Consider the following 17,950-nt stretch of genomic DNA (forward strand, 5'->3'; position numbering starts at 1 on the left):
GTGTTCATCCCAAGTCCTCCTCCCCAAACTTCGGATAGTGAGTACCCTACTTCTGATATGCACTATCTACCCGCATACTAGCAAAGCATCTCATATAAGCAAACTTCCCTAGACTAAGGCATCACAAATCAGGCCACTCTAGTCCTATCATGAATACCTAGTCTTCTAGCATGCATAACAATTCACATCATATAATATTGTAAGGTATTTTGGGGATCTTTACTGTTCGGGCGCTGACTGATCGTACACACTGCTTCTTTCTTGCTTACCACAAAACCAGTTACAAACGTTTTTGCTTTTATTTGAAAAGTTTCCTCAAATCCCCGGTTTGAGTTCAGTTACCCCCGAAGGTGCACCCGAATCCCTCAAACCAAGGCTCTGATACCAATTGTAACAACTCAAATTTTTCAAACAAATTTTTCATTTTTAAAATATAATTGTTTCCATTAAAACAAGGCATAAATAGTTTAATTATTCGGTCAATACAATTATTCAAACTCCCAAGATCATAAAACAATCTTCAGTGTGTATCGATCATGCCGGCGCCTTCCCACGGTTCTCGCTAGTACCTGAAATACATGCACAACAACTGTAAGCATAAATGCTTAGTGAGTTCCCCAATATACACTTACGCACATACGCCTTTCCAGGCCCTGACCTTCCGGTCCTCATTACAACGCCTTCCGGCCCATAACATAATCGCCTTCCGGCCCATCACATATTGCCTTCCGGCCCACATATCATACATAGCACATATAACAATTAACTTACCACACATAGCATACATATCACATAACATATTCGACCTTCCGGTCACACAGTCAAACCCTTCCGGGTACAGTATAGTGAGAAGACTCACCTCGTATATGCTGAAAGCTAGCAACTCCTGAAATGACTCGTGCACCACCGACGAGCTACAACCTCCCTATAACATTACGTAACTCATTAATACTTATCACTTCTAAGTGTGACTATCCCTAAGAAGTCAGACTTAGGTCAACTCTGGTTAACGGTCAACGGTCAGCTCAACCGGACTCGGCGAGTACCATGGCGACTCGGCGAGTCTAGACGTCTTCCAACTTTCTGAGATTCCTTATCTACTCGTCGAGTACCCTCATCGACCCGACGAGTTACTCCTGGAAGAATCGCGGGGCCACCCCGACTCCACTCGCCGAGTCTGAAGAACAACTCGGCGAGTCCCAGTAAATCTTCAAGCTACTCGCCGAGTCTGAAGAACAACTCGGCGAGTCCATGCCATGCAGACGAGTAACTGCTTCCTGAATTACGTATGGCCCCAAGATATACAACCATGGGACCCTCTGGACGTCTAAACATCTCTTTACTGTGGGTATAACATCTGGGTAATAACATAATAACCCATCTAATCACTAAATGGGTTTTTCATAAACCCTAGGTTCATAGGCACATTAACTAACATAATTGATCCGAGTATTACCTGAGAACGTTCTCTCTGTGTCCCCCAAACCTTAGGACTCGATCCTCCTTGATATTCCTCTGATCAATTTCTTCTTCTTCTTGTCCAACCAATTCTTCCAAGTTCCAAAAGCTTTCTCTCCAGCCCTAGACGTCCACAGCGATTAGGGTTCTTCTCAATCGACCAAAAGACTGAAAATGACGGCCTAAGAGGCGTTATATACGATTCAAACTGAACGGTTAGGGTTTCTGCGGAACAGCGTCGACTCGCCGAGTCCATACCTGGACTCGTCGAGTCCCGTCGCGATCCCGCGACCAAGTCTGCGATCCTACTCGGCGAGTCTAGGCTCCAACTCGCCGAGTCCCCTCTTAAATCTCCCCAAAAACATAATTTTAATAATACCTGAGATTCCGGGCTGTTACAATTATGTGGAGAGGCATGTAGCTATTTTGGAAAGGAAGAAGAAAATTCTGCAGAACAAGGAAATACCTTTAGTAAAGGTACAGTGGGAACATCGGAAGGGATCCTAGTGGACATAGGAGCCGGAGGCGGCGATGCGCGAGCATACCCGATATTATTTATTCCAGCAGACTTCGAGGACGAAGTCTAGTTCAAGTGGGGTAGAGTTGTAACGCCCGATTCTAAGGTATTGCTTAAATAAGATTTATTGGGTTAACGTACTCGTCGAGTAGCAGCTGGATGAGATCGCGTTTTAAGTGACCTACTCGACGAGTCCATGTTGGGACTCAGCAAGTAGGAGCTGGCAGTGGAAACCCTAAATCCCGGGGTTTGCACCTCTATTTAAAGGAGCCTTAGCCTCCTTTGGCCTCTTTGCAGTCTTTGAGAGCCCCTTAAAACCCCAATTCGTGTGCGTGCCTTGGTGTGGTGTTTGAAGCTTGGAAAAGAGAATCTTGGAGGAAGAAGCTAAGAGTGCAAAGGAAATTGAAGCAAGGAAGGAGTGGGAAGCATGATTTACCTCAGCTAACATCCTATGGAGGTATCAAAGTGCCATCCTTACTTCCCTTTTTCCCTTTTGTTGAGTTTCTAGGGCTTTTTATGGATTTTCAAGTTGGTATGATGAGCTATGGAATAGATCTGAAGTTGTAACTTCAGATCTGGACCCTCCTTGGATTCTAGAAGCATAAAGTCATAGTCTTGGTTGTGATTTAGGTCCCTCTTGAGCATAAAGTTCCATTACGAACTTAAATTAGGCATTTAGATCCTTTATAGCCATGCATGCACGTACCATTTGCAACTTTACATGATAAGCATGCCCTAGAAGCTTGGATATATGAGTTGGAGCCATTGCATGGCTCAAAACTAGTATGTATGGGAAAAGGACTGAATGGACTCGGCGACTCGTAAGGTTGACTCGGCGAGTCACATGAAGATGGCCGTGAACTCGACGACTTGGATGAACAACTCGGCGAGTCCGATGAAGTTTTCCATAAACTCGACGAGTTGAAGAACAACTCGGCGAGTCGGATGAGTTTTCTCTTGGATATGTATGAGTGTGTATTCGTAGAGTTGCAAGGAGGGAACTCGACGGGTGGCCCTAAAGTTTGATCGAAAATCAAAGGAAACTCGACGAGTCACTCTGATGACTCGGGGAGTTGGAATGTACTTCAGGGAACTCGGCGAGTAGCCAAAGGTACTCGGTGAGTTAAGGTCAACATGGACTGTTGACCTTGATTGACGACTTTGACTTTGACTAGGGATTGACTAGTGGGTTATGGAGTACCTTATAAGGTTAAGGACTTATAAGTATGATGTACTATGATAATAGGTGGTAGAGCCTGTGTCAAGTGATCCGAGAGTTGGAGTTTACCCTTCGTGTCGACATCTGCGATGTGAGTTATCCTCACTATATCAATAGGGTCTACGGCACCAAGGCCGGCCCTGTAGTTGTTATTGTTATGGTATGCTACATGTGGTTATGATCTGTTAGATCAAAATCAGGGTAGACAGTATGTTATGCTCTTATGATCCGCAGGGATTGGTATGTTAGTGACCTGCTAGGTCGGTACTCTAGTTACAGGAGAATTCTATGATTGATGATCAGTGTGACAGATGTGTTTGACGTTTGTATATGCTTGTATATGATAGTATGCGCACATGGTTATTTGTTGGTGGTTGGGTTGAGGCAGTCCTGCTTTGTGCTTAAGGCCAACATACCCTATGAGCGGTCCGGGGAGACTGCTAGATAGATTCAGACAGATTGTAGGCCCGGTCGGGCGGTCCAGTCAGGCCGATGGCCCAGTATGCATGTTGATTGACTGATTATTACTAATATGGTATTGTTACTATGGTATTGGTATTTTAGGGGTAGCTCACTAAGCCCTCGGGCTTATAGTTTTCAGTTTATTGTTTCAGGTACTTTAGGAGATCATGGAAAGGCGAATGCGTGACCGTACCGCTCCTCATCCTTATGTTATGATTTTTGGGACGCTCTAATGGAAAATTATTTGAAAACATTTTGTAAACAATGCTATTTGGTTTTTATTTATGTTTGAGAAAGTTTAAATTTGGCGTAAAATTCATGGACGTTACACTAGGTCGTCTGTATTCTATGACCAATCTTCTGTCTGAACGTTTGTCTAATAATTTTCTCAGAATACATGTAAGTTTGAGGGTCAACACAAAGGTTAGTGAGCGTTACACGTTTTCTGCTAACCCGCAGTAATACTTTTAAAAAGTCCAAAAAGTATTTTCTTTGTATGTATAACAACAGTTAAAACAGTGTTTGCAACGAGTCTTTAAAAGCCATAATGTATAGTTTGTATAAGTAAATCCATACATAAAACTGTGTTTATAATGAATCTTTGAAATCCAAAACGTTATGTTCCATAAGTAATTCCATACTTAAAATAGTTTTGAAAGAAACCAAGCCCATGGTTGCACGGATATGGATATATAGACATACGGATAAAGTTATATACCAAGGTTATACTTAACAACCGCATATACAAATAAATAGACATACAGATATATGGATAAAGTTATCTGCCAAGGTTGTACTTAACAACCATAGATACAGATAAGTGGATGAATAACAAGTATATTTGATAAAGTTATCTGCCGTAACACTCACCTTTGAAGCGTGAGTTCCATTTGTTCGAAATTGGTTTCGTTGAGAAGCTTGACGTGAGAGAGTGCAAATCCACGGTTCTTGAACTTTGAAATATTTTCGGAACCGTTTTGTAACAAATTTAAACAATTGGGACTGTTGGGTAATTTAAGTAACCAAAATAGGACTACTTTGGTTATAATGAGTCAAGGGAGGGACTGAAATGGTTTAAATGTGATTAATGTTTGAGTCTTGGACTAATTTTGTTAGGAAATCTTCATGGGAGGGGCTGTTTTGTCTACAATACACCAAAGTTTTGGGGAAATGACTCATTTTGAATAAAAGGATTCAATAGAGGGGTTTAATATGTTTATTTTGGAAAAATCAAAATGATTTACGGATTTTATATAAAGGAATCTCGTTGAGGGGCTGATTGTGTTTAAATAAACCAAAGTTTTCCAAAAAAGGGCTTATTTTTAAAAAGATGGTTGCAGCAGAGTTTATTTTGTCATTCAGTCGAAGTTAAAGGATTTAGGGCTTTTATAAAGGGAAATCCCATGAAGGGACCATTTTTGATTAATGGCTCAAACTAAATCTAATTTAGGGCTTTTATAAAAGGAAGTCCCATGGAGGGACCATTTTCTGATTTAGGGGGTGTTTGGATTAGCTTGTCAGCTTATTGTTTATTAGCTTATTTGTGGTGGGAATAAGCAATAAATAATAAGCAAGGGGAAATGTTTATTAAAATTAGCTTATTTAGCTTATTCCTAACACAATAAGCTAATTTTTAAGGATTTTATCCAAACACTTAAACTTAGTTTATTATGGTGGGAATAAGCAATAAGCAACAAACTCCCTCTTTTTTTTTTCCTATCCAAACACCTCCTTAATCGGGCAAACAAAAGAACATGTGGGAAGGCAGTTGATGGATGAAAACGTGAAAAGGAAAGCGTGAAGCGGTTGCATGGTTCGAAGAGTTCCGATCACTAGCAGTTATGAGGTTACATCTCCGGGGTTTGACGGCCTTGAGGTACGGAAGAGGGAAGGGTCTGATGGGGCAAATCAATCGACGAGGTCGAGAACTTTGGGGGTTTATGGCGATAAGAACAACAGAGAAAGAAACCAGGGGAAAGGGGAGGATCTCTGGGGTTTTGATAGATCGAGGGAAGAAGAAGAATGAAGATACGGCGGTCTTCGGTGGTTCCAGTAGTAGCAACACCACCGTTGATGGTGGTGGGTTTTCTCGGTTATTAAAAGGTATGTGAACAGGGCTGCTTCGGCAGTTCCCGTGTTCTTCATTCTCATTTTTTTTATTGAAATCAATGGGATTTGGTGTATGTTTTGCTTTGATTATCAACATAAATTGATGGGTATAAATCACTAGATTTAGGTTGGTGTTTTGGTTGTTTGAAATTGACTAAAAGAAAATCAAGCAAAAAGAATTTATTGTTATTCTTCTTGTTTGTTTTTGCAGGAGGGTATATATATATATATATATATATATATATATATATATATATATATATATATATATATATATATATATATATATATATATATATGCCCAATTTCAACCAAACACATACCCACTGAATCAATTCTAGCAACAAATATATTATGTAAATTCATACACACATACATATTTATTTAAATCAAATACACATACATGAAATACATTATATAAAATATTAAAAATAAAACTTATACCTTTTACACTTAAAATGACAACACATTTGTGGTTACTTCTAAATTTTCTTTTGTAAAATGAACACCCAAAAGAAACAACACTCAATCCCACATGTACCTCATCTCAGTTGGGTCACTAGATAAACAACGGTCGGGAGATGGACTACAACCATCATTCTTAGCTTTCCTCCGTCTTCTGTTTCCCAGATGGTAAGACCCTAACCATGTCAAGTCTCGGTCCTTTAACACCATATATGATTGTTATATATTCATGTGTATATGTTTTGGTCTGGTAATAAATTCATATGTATATAATGTATATTATTTTATAAGTTTTATATATTTTAAAAAAGCTATAGTGACATCACGTATAATTAATTATAAATTATGTATAGAGGTATGTATATAGTTATATATGAATTTAAAAATTAAAAGATTATTTATATTGTTAAATGTCCCATCTGGATTTTTATATTATTTTGAAATACATAACCAATAATAAAACCATGTCGAAATAAATAATTTAACGTTTTGCGATTAATAAACTTGAAAACGTCTCATCTTTCAGCTTTTATAATTATTTTTACCAAAACTATTTCAAATATAAAATTAAATATTAGGCTATAGTTTGAGTCCAAATGTTTTTGGAAATTCCATTTAAGGTGTGCAAGTCCCTCAACAGATAGAAAAGTTTTTAGCATTTTTAAGAAAATCAGTATTATACTGGTTATAGATTCTTAAAATTGTCGTATCTTTTGCACACGAACTCCGTTTTGGACATTCTTTATATTTTCGGAAACAGGGGAACATGTACTATAATATTTTAATGTTTTTTTTTTTCAAAACTACTTAATGCAAAATTTCAGTTTTTCAAATACATTAATTAGCGTTGCTTTTAAACGATTTGATTCGGTTAACAATTTACATATTTGGAAGTAATGTATCATCTAACATCATATAATAATTGAAATAAAATTATTTATTTTGCTTTAGATGCACTAAAACTCAATAAGTCAGATTATCACGAGATTAACAGTAAATTGGCCGGTTATAATTTTTGCCATAAATTCCGAGATGTCACAATAAAAGGAATGTGATAAAAGATGAATAAGATGAAGACAAATCCATATTTTTATATCAAATACGGTGTTAAGAACTTGATTAATGTTAGACGATGCCCTTAAAATGTTGTGTTTGGTTTATCGTTTGGTGGGAACTATTTCACCATCTTGCCTCGGGAATCGAAAACTAGTGGACATGCCATGGTCGTAATGTCCGACCATTGTCTAATTTGTATGATCATAATATATGTAATATGTACCGCTATCTCTTGGATCTATGAGCTTTTTGGTGTTCTTGATTTATTGGATTTTGATGTGTTCATAGCAATTGGTAGTTTAGTGACCAGGACATAAATTACAAGATTTGCTATTCAACAACTACAAATCATTTAATGACATAGCTATTACATTTATGGTGAGTGGTTTCTTACCTTAACAAGGTAAAAAAACAAAATAATATATGACCCTTTAAAACACAAATTGTTAGTTTGTTATATAGAATGACATCAACCCCTCTCTCTCACACACACATGTTTTTTCTCTCTCTCTCTCTCTCTCTCTCTCTCTCTCTCTATATATATATATATATATATATATATATATATATATATATATATATGTTCCATTGAGATTAAACAAAACCGTGATCTTGAGATTCAACATCAACAACGTATTTCTCATTTGCCGATCTGACCCTCTGGAATCCCGGCACGGACGGAGGGTTTATAATCATAAATGTTTATGCAGCGTTGCCAATTCCATTTTCCTCCACCGCCTTCCCCACCACCACAACTGCTACTGCCACCACCACTACCTAGCCACCAACCGACCACACTACTACCATCTTCGTCAACTATACCACAACCACCGATGCCACCAACCACCATAATTATATATGATTAAGTAGTTTATGAACATACATCTATGTATGATCATTTATGGTTAGACATATATGTATAAACATGCATAATCATATCATTATACAACTCCACGATATAATTGTTTATGATTAGGCATACTTCGTTGCTGTCGGTACGAAGAAGCGTTAGAATGGAAAATAAAACATATATAGTTGAGGTTGAATCTCATGATCTCAATTTTTTTAGAATCTCAAGTGATCTCTCTCTTTATATATATATATATATATATATATATATATATATATATATATATATATATATATATATATATATATATATATATAGACAAAATTGCAAAAATGGTCCCTGTGGTATGCAAATTTTTGGGGTTTTAGTCCAAACAGTGACTTTTTTGGTTTCGTAGTCCTTTTGGAGTGTTTTGTATGTGAAAATAGTCCCTCCGAAAATTGAAATGACTATAATACCCTTGGGGTATTTATTTTTCATTTTTCTTTCATTATTCTTAAAATTTAATATTTATTTATTTATTTTAACAATTAAAAAAATAAAAAAGGTCTCTATCTCTCTCTCTCTCTCTCTCTCTCTCTCGTAGACACACTAAATAATCGCCCTCTTCATCTTTTCCAACCATCCCCCAAAAACCCAAAAGCTTACTGCAAGAATCAACAGTGTGTATGTGACTACATTGGCTTCGATTCCATGGTCAAGCATTTCAGTGAACACATGGTATGCATTAGAACAAACCTAACACATGAGCACACACATCTGCAAGAAAAACCCAGATCTTTAATGCTTAAGTACAAACAAGAAAAATCCACACCAGATCTTTGATAGCAACGATTCTTCTCGTCTTTCCTCCGGCATCTCCCTGACTCCAGATTAAGAGACTTAGTAAAATTACAAGAATTTTGTCAGAGATTTGCACTTGAATTCTGTAGAACCAGATTCCTCTTCATCTTCTTCCTCATAAACCTCTTCTACACCTCTTGATATTTAAAGCTTTCACGACTTTAGATCTTGATGTAGGTTTCTTGATGTGGCAACACCGATATCTGTTCTCCTTTTCTTCTTATTACCTGTACATATAAACTTCTTTCCCATGATTTTTTCTTTCATTTCGTTGTTACCGGAATCGAGATGCACCAGGTGGATACCATCACTGGGTTTCTTTAAAGCAGAGACTACAGCAAGTCCACCCCACCCACATCGCGTGTCACTTGTTGAGTTGAGAGGCTCAACACAGTATCTACCTTGACAAGCTTACATCTATAGCCAGTCAAAATGAAAGTGAAGAAGAGTTAATGAGGCATTTGGTCGAACAGGTGGTGTGTGTGTGTGTGTTCACCGTCGATGAAGCTTGGTATACTGGCGATGAGTTCCATCAAACATCAATTGGGAAGCCACCTAGGAGGATCTGAAGTCTTTTGATGTTGATTGTTCGATCTAAATACAAAATCTAACCCAATTCCTTGATTCGCCTTAACTTCTTCCTCGCCCTCTCCTTCATCTTGCCTCTCGCTGGAATACGCCACCGCCATGGGACCTCCGACGAAGAGTCTAATCCCTCTTTTCTCCTTCTCCATTGGTAACGAACTGAGCCTCTTTTCCCCCCTGCAACAATTTTGTACCCATTAGACCAATAATGGTGGTTGAAGAGGGCTTTTGCAAAGGTGGACCATAGGCAATGATATTCGATCGTAGGTGATGGTGACGATGGCACAACTGAGCAATTATTTGGTTTTTATTAGGATTCGAATGTTGAAGGAGATTGAAGGGAGGAGAAACATTTCGAAAACCCAGTGAAGGTGTTGCCACAATCGACCTGCTCACATGTTTTCCTCTTCTTTCCTCTATCGGTGTAATAAGAAGAAAAGGAGAACAGATATCGGGAACAACATCAACAAACGAAAGAAGGTGATGGGGCAGTGCTACTTGACGGTAGGAAGGCGGAGGCGAGCTGAGGAGGTTGTGGCAGCTTCTGGCTTGTCGGTTACGAGAGAGAGAGAGAGAGAGAGAGAGAGGTAGGACCTTTTTTATTTTTTTAATTGTTAAAATAAATAAATAAATATTAAATTTTAAGAATAATGAAAGAAAAATGAAAAATAAATACCCCAAGGGTATTATAATCATTTCAATTTTTGGAGGGACCATTTTCACATACAAACCACTCCAAAAGGACTACGAAACCAAAAAAGTCACTGTTTGGACTAAAACCCCAAAATTTTGCATACCACAGGGACTATTTTTGCAATTTTGTCATATATATATATATATATATATAGTGTCGGGTGAGCAACAGTCGCTTCGTCACTACATTAAATGATCTTTCAAATTGGTCAAGACTCTCTAGTTTATGGCCGCTTCTCTATGGTACCAGTTGTTGCTTCATTGAATTTGCTTCACTAATAGGCTCACGATTCGACTTTGATCGTTATGGACTAGTACCAAGGTCGAGTCCTAGACAAGTGGACCTTATTTTAACAGCCGGAACAGTAACAATGAAAATGGCCCCTTCCTTAGTGAGATTATACGAGCAAATGCCTGAACCAAAATATGTTATTGCTATGGGAGCATGTACAATTACAGGGGGATGTTCAGTACCGATTATATATATATATATATATATATATATATATATATATATATATATATATATATATATATATATATATATATATGAGATAAGTTTTTTTTATATGAACGTTGAATAATTTTATTTTAAAAGGAAAACCTGGAAGATAGCAATTGTTTTTGAAACATAAAATATCATTAGAAGGTCAAGATTAGCAATAACTAAAGCATGAATGGAGGAACAAAATAAATAGGAAGAAAACAAATGCAAAGGAGAAACACAAAGATAACAAAATTAGGAGGAAATAGATAGATAAGCAAACGACGAGCAACTCTACTTAGCCCACGCCTTACAACTCATACGACTCCTATGTTTTCACCATGAGTATGAGTTAAAGATAATATCATCCGCGACCTTTTCTAGAACAACTCGAATATTCATAAAGGTATTATTGTTCCTGACGATCCACATATACCATAATACACCAAATAATATAACATCTCTTATTACTTTCTTCCTTTGACAATTTGCCCAGATAATACTTTTATTAAGAAATTTCATAACACTAGTGAACCCCTAATCAGTAATCACACACCATTTAAAGATCCAGTATTGAACAGACTTGGCGAATTCACAATGAAGAAAAAGGTGCTCTACCGATTCGCGATCATTGTTACACAATGTGCACATATGCTTTGATAATTGTAGCCCTCTTGCAATTAGATTGTCTGCTAGTGGGATTTTCCCCAACATGGTATGCCACACGAAACATCAAACTTTCAGTGGTATTAGTTTTGACCGGCAAATCTGCAACCCTTTAAATAGGATCAGCTCTGAATCTATAATACGCCCCGTACGATTCACCACATAATTACCATTTTTGTCATCATAAAACAAAAACCATATGATGAAGAGTCCCCAATGACATTCAGATCACCAATGTCCTTGTATATTTGTTGCAGTTCGTGAAGCTCATTCGGGTTGGAGGGAGGCCTTTTCCAATACCAAGAAAAACCATTTGTTGTTAAGTGATTAGTAAGAGTACAACTTTTGACTGATTCGATCTTATACAAATAGGGAAACTTTTCTTGAAACGGGGACATACCACACCATGCATCTTTCCAAAACAAGATTTGAATGCTTGATACTGGAATAAACTTGAATACTTGATGAAAATCTATACAAAGATCACCCAAGGTTTTAACTGCTTTATGAATGTTATACTCCACCCCATTGGAGGTTTTTCTAGCAATGTAATGTGTTGGTTTCTTGATCAAATTGTGTAGACTTGTAATAACTCTCTTCCAAAGACTTTTATTCTCATTTATTAAACGCCACCACCATTTAATTAAAAGTGTCATATTTTTTGCTTTAAGAGTCGAGACCCCTAAACCGTCATCAGAAGATAGCAAATAACCAACAATAATTACTAAGAGAGGAGAATTGCCCCAAATTATCCACCCTAAGTTGAGTTCAAAATAAAAAAATGGTAACATTCGATTTGTTAATCTTTTAATTGAGTTCAAAATTAATAATGTTGAATTAAAATGATGATATTTTGAGTTCAAAATTATTATTATTATTATTATTATTATTATTATTATTATTATTATTATTATTATTATTATTATTATTATTGTAAAATAATTGCTAGAAATTTTGGATTGTGTGAATAACAGAATATGGTTGCTGAGTTTTGGAATGTGGAAAATCCAGATTCCAACGGTACGCTTTGTTATGCACGACAATTATAAGCGGTGTTTTATCTTCTTATACTCGTATTAACGTTTGATATGATAATTATAATTACAATTATTTAAATCTACCATTTGTTTTTAAGCAAAGTTCGAAGGAATAATATCTTTTTTAATTGTAATTTTTATTACAAAATATTACGGATGCCATTTTTCGTGTAACTATGATAGGTATTTAAAACAATCATGGATTTTTTATTCCTATGATACGATAACCAAACACGTTATGTTAACTGTTGTACTCTTTTCTTTGTTTTATTTCTATATTTTTATATTAATAAAAATGTGGCATATTCTCAAAACCTATTTAAAACAGGTTTGCATTTTGCAACTATAAATACAATACAAATCAATTCAGTGTAGCACACAAGCCCAATCTAGAAATGGCAAGAATAGTTCACAAATACAGCCTTTTCATACTCTTATCGTTCATGATATTGCTCTCTTACTCCACTTTAGCTAACTCGAAAAATATAAATGAGAAGAAACCATGCAAGAGATTTGTGCTGTACTACCACGACATCCTTTTCAATGGCACTAATGCCTCTAATGCCACATCAGCCGCAACTACAAATGACACAAAGCTCGGAAATTTTAAGCTTGGAAAGCTTGTGATCTTCGATGATCCCATGACCAAAGATAATCACCTATTATCTCCCCCGTTGGCTCGAGCACAAGGGTTTTACTTCTATGATATGAAGACTACATATAATGCTTGGTTTTCATACACGTTGATTTTCAATTCTAGTGAGCATAAAGGTACAATTAATATTATGGGTGCAGATATGATGGATGAGGAGACACGGGATCTTTCAGTTGTTGGTGGCACAGGTGATTTCTTTATGACACGTGGGATATGTACTTTTCGGACTGATACTTTTGAAGGTGCAGCTTATTTTCGGGTTCAAATGGATATAAAGTTGTATGAGTGTTATTAGACTAGTTATGCTTCACATTAAAAACATGAAATACTTTTAGTACCATAATGTTTCTTTTCCGATCATGTCGGTACCATGTGTTGCTACATGCTAAGTGATGTACAATATTTTGAAATATCGAAATGAAGTTTTCATCAATACAAATAAGGTTTTTCTCATCACACTGGTCTGATTACAAATTTTGCTCTTTGGGAAACAACTAGATCTACAACCTTCCATCCCGCTATCTTGTAGAATGTCAAGGGAATACTTTTGTTGACTTAGAACTAGACTAATAGAAGTTCCTGTTACCTCGATGCCCAAGAAATGCTTCAATGACACTTGGTTCTTAATGCTAAACCTCTTATGAAGGTAGACCATTGTTTCATATGTCATTGTCATGTCGTTTCTAGATGATTACGTCAGCCACATATATTAGTGCTGTAAAGGAAATATTGTAACATCCTTAAATTTTGAATATTTGGGATGTTAAAATAAGTAATTAGAATGTGCTTCAACCTAATAAACTAATTATGAGAATTTGGATATTTTTGAACGTAGACAGATAGGAACATATATTAAAGTGAATTCCAATGATTGTTTTATCGAATCATATGTTGGAAAGCATATATGTAGGGGTGTTCGTTTGGATGGATCGGTTTGATCCGATCCAATCAAGCGACTCCAAATTGATTTCGATTTTCAAAAAATGGATCCGAATAGTCCAATCTAAATTCAAATCCGATCTGATCCGATCCAATTACAATTCGGTTGGATCGGTTTTTTATAATTCGGTTTTCAAAAAACGAAACATTTTAAAACGATATATAATTATAATATTACCCAACTTTACATAAGAACCAAAAACAAATTATTTAGTTAGGTTTTGAAAATTTTAAACAACTGCTAAGAAAATATATCATAGTTAAATATTTTATAGATAGAAAACTTTTGAAAGAAAATACATATTAATGTTTTTTTTATCGGGTGAAACGTTTTGAACCTATTTGAAAAAATAAATTATCAAATTAATAAATAACTATGGATATATACTATAAATAGATAAATAATAAATGTTTATTCGGTTTTTTTGGATTATTCGGTTCTTATTTTATAAACCAAAACCAATCCGAAATCCAAAATAATAATTCGGTTTTGTTAAAAGCCAATCCAAAAATCCGAATATGCGAACCAAATAGTCCAATCCAAATTGTCCAATTGGATAATTCGGTTTTATCCATATACTGAACAGTTAGGTACTTTTAATTAAAGATTAGGAGTATAGGATGCATATAATGGACATCAAGAATTACACGTATAGAGAGAAGTTAGTGAAACATAAAAGCTTCATAAATTTATAAGTACTCATGTTCATGGTTATGGAAATCATATTTATATAAACAATAATTACGATACAAAAGTTCCAATATGCAGCAGGAATGAAAAACGAAAATGTAAATCAAACAATGGGAAAATGAGTTACCGACCAACGAAGTTTCTAAACTATTCAAAAAATCTCAATCATGTTTTGTTTGTTCAAAAAAACCCAACGAACTTAACCTTTTTACAAAAAAAAAATCCAACTAGTTTACATTTTTGTTCAATTCTATGGAAGTCAAAAAAGAGAAACATATAAAGTAGCTTATTACCATATTGGAAAAATGACTTGTCAGACCAACGAAGTTTCCAAACCGTTCAAAAAACTCAAATATGTTTTGTCTGTTCCAAAAAACTCAATGAACTTAATCCTTTAAACAGACAAAATATGATTAATGTTTTTTGAACGGCTTGGAAACTTCGTTGGGCTTTTTTAGACAAAAGTTTATGTTCGTTGGGTTTTTTTGAACATACAAAACATGAGGTTTTGTGAATGGTTTGAGAACTTTGTTGGGCTTATAAGTCATTTTCCCATCAAACAATCAAGTCGAATGGAGCTAAAATGAAAAAATTATGCACTTTTGAAAATGGCATGCTACTAGTTTTTTATAGTCTCAATACCTAACAGCCTTTGTTTGAGGTTATGAAACCAGAGCTTAATTAATGTAAAATTTTAGATTTAATATTTTAAAATGGGAAATTGAGTAATCTAACATTTTTTGGATTTTTTTAAATATAACCTTTTGTTCTGGCAAAATAACCACATATTCTGGAATGAGTTTTTCCAGAACTAATTTCAAATTATTTTTCAGGTGAACCGACCCATTTCATTGGGTCCGGAATGTCTATTCCAGAAGTACCGTATATGTTCAGGATCAGGATTTTGAATTTCAAATCCAGAATATATTTGAGGCGGCAACTCCCTTTCGGAAAAGCGCATTCTGATTCCGACGTTCCGACTAGATTACTACGTTCCGACTCGATTCCAACACACAACTCCCATCTACGACACACATCGACACCCATCTTCGACATGGAAGACGAGCACTACGACCCATTATTTTACGGGTATGTTATTCGTTTTCTACTGTTACTTACTGTTCCGGATGTAGTAAACCACATCTTGAATGAACTGAGAACGTTCTGAAGTTTAAATTAAAGATGTCATTGTTGTAGGACCAACTGAAAAGTACTTTAGATGTGTAATTATTGTTGATTTACATCGAAATGTCGTGTTTCGAATCTTAAAATGTCACTTTGGAAGGCTCAAGAACGCAAAGAACCATTCCGGAACACAATGAACGCGTCCGGTACATAAAGAACAAGTCTGGAATATTAGTCATTTCCAATTTAGAATAAAGTTCTAACACCTTTTTTATTTGTGTAGCACGACATGATTGTTGATGCATCAATTACACTCTCATGTAAACCCAAAATCAGCGGGGAAATCCTTGTGGCATTCAGAAACAGACCCGAATGCGAGATTATGTTATGGAATACAAGTTTTGGGAGGTGGTTAGACATTCCTAATGTAGATGGGGATCATTTGCTTCTACATTACATATTTTCCCATGGATTTGTCACTGGCATCAAAGCCAAGTAGAGGAAATGATTTCTGAGATTGGGGTTACGAGCTGTCTTTCGGGAAGAAAGAATTTTGTCTTATCACCGGCTTCCAGTTTGGTGACTATTTTCCTGCTTCTACATCTGGCGTCGCCTTTCGTTCCCATGTCTTTCCTATGGTCCCAACGAATGTCTCGATCAAATTAGACCATGTTAAGAAGGTATTTAAAAATTCACTTAATGAGTTATCGGACGAGGATGCAGTCTGTGTATGTCTTTTATACCTATTAGAGAAGGTTTCAGTGGGCGGTTGGCTAAACAGCCTGTTACAAAAGAGTATTTCTCTTTGCTATCAAACCTTCATGAATTCAACATTTATAATGTCATCTATTTTATAATTACTGGTTAATTAAATTACCTATAGTTACTAATATTTTTTAGAAATTAAATTGTTAACTAATTTTTTATGTAGCAGATATCCATGGGGGGGGGGGGGGATAATTTGGGATCAGTTGTACAAACAACTACATACTGTATTCAATAAGGTTGAGAAGCTTAAACATCCAGAAGAACCGAAAGAGAACGAACCTCAAAAATTGGCATATACCCTACATGGGTTTTTATACATTTTTAAGGTAAGTATATAATAAAAAAATTTATTATTTATTTTTGTTTGCTAACATTCTAACTATTTTTTTATTTATTTGTTTGCTAACATTTAAATATGGATTCTTGAGACTTTTTCAGTGAGTAGTTTATTTGGTACCTGACAACAGGATGTAATCCCTCGGGCTATTGCATGGTCAAAACTTAGGCTGTTACAAAAGACTCACTATAAACAACTTTTACTAATAGACAACATATGATTACTTTATTATTTAAATATTTATTTATTTTAAATTTATGTTATGTTTATAATTTTATAATTTTGTTAGCAGGATAATAGACTCGTACCGAAGTTGGAGATGACAAAAAATGAGATGCGTGTTGAATGGTGGGTTGTTAGCTCGGCATGGATTGCTCGTCCTGATTTTCCCGACCATGAAGTTCGTAAGGCACCTTCCCTAACACCATCACATATAGATGATCCATCTCACCTGCCACCACCACCACCGCTGCCTGGTGGCCCATCAATTGACAATGACCAAATTATTAGCGACTTATAGAATGAGGTCGGTCAATTGAAAAATGAGGTCCAACAATGTCGCGAGCAGTTGCGGTCTCAGGAGGAGAGTTTAACAGAGCATGAGGCAACTTTGTCAATGGTTCTAAAAACTTCTTATTAACACTCCTGGAGACGATGTTGGTACCTCGAAGGGGATGGAGGTACATTTTTTATTATTTCATCGTTTATGGTCCTTATATTTTTGCATCGTTTACAAGTATACATTATTGAACCATACATGGATACTACAATGAAAATGAGTTATGGGAGCATGATTATGTGTTAAGAAGCCCTGAAAAGCCGCTGAATTTTGGCCCTAAAAAACCACTGAATGTCAGCCCTAAACAACCACTGGATTTCGGCCCAGAGCAACAGTCTCCGGTTATTCACCCGTTGGATGTAACAGAGATTCCGGGGGATGATTACAAAACATTGGCGCAAGCACCTCTTAGGCGTTCTAAATGCCAAAAAT

At 36.0% G+C, this 17,950-nt stretch overlaps 1 protein-coding gene across 1 annotated transcript; it reads left to right on the top strand.

Annotated features, from left to right (window-relative positions):
• The first annotated feature begins 12,829 nt into the window (after positions 1 to 12,829).
• LOC111901213 (dirigent protein 5) lies at positions 12,830 to 13,502 on the top strand. Its single transcript, XM_023897096.3, has one exon. The coding sequence runs from the start codon at positions 12,840 to 12,842 to the stop codon at positions 13,392 to 13,394; it is 555 nt and encodes a 184-aa protein (XP_023752864.1). The 5' UTR covers positions 12,830 to 12,839; the 3' UTR covers positions 13,395 to 13,502.
• Positions 13,503 to 17,950: the final 4,448 nt, after the last annotated feature.

This window comes from Lactuca sativa, chromosome 6 (assembly GCF_002870075.4).
Source record: "Lactuca sativa cultivar Salinas chromosome 6, Lsat_Salinas_v11, whole genome shotgun sequence".
Lineage (NCBI taxonomy): Eukaryota > Viridiplantae > Streptophyta > Magnoliopsida > Asterales > Asteraceae > Lactuca > Lactuca sativa.

Bases quoted from the DNA above. Each gene is read 5' to 3' on its own strand.
- LOC111901213 (XM_023897096.3), top strand. From the start codon at position 12,840: ATGGCAAGAATAGTTCACAAATACAGCCTTTTCATACTCTTATCGTTC.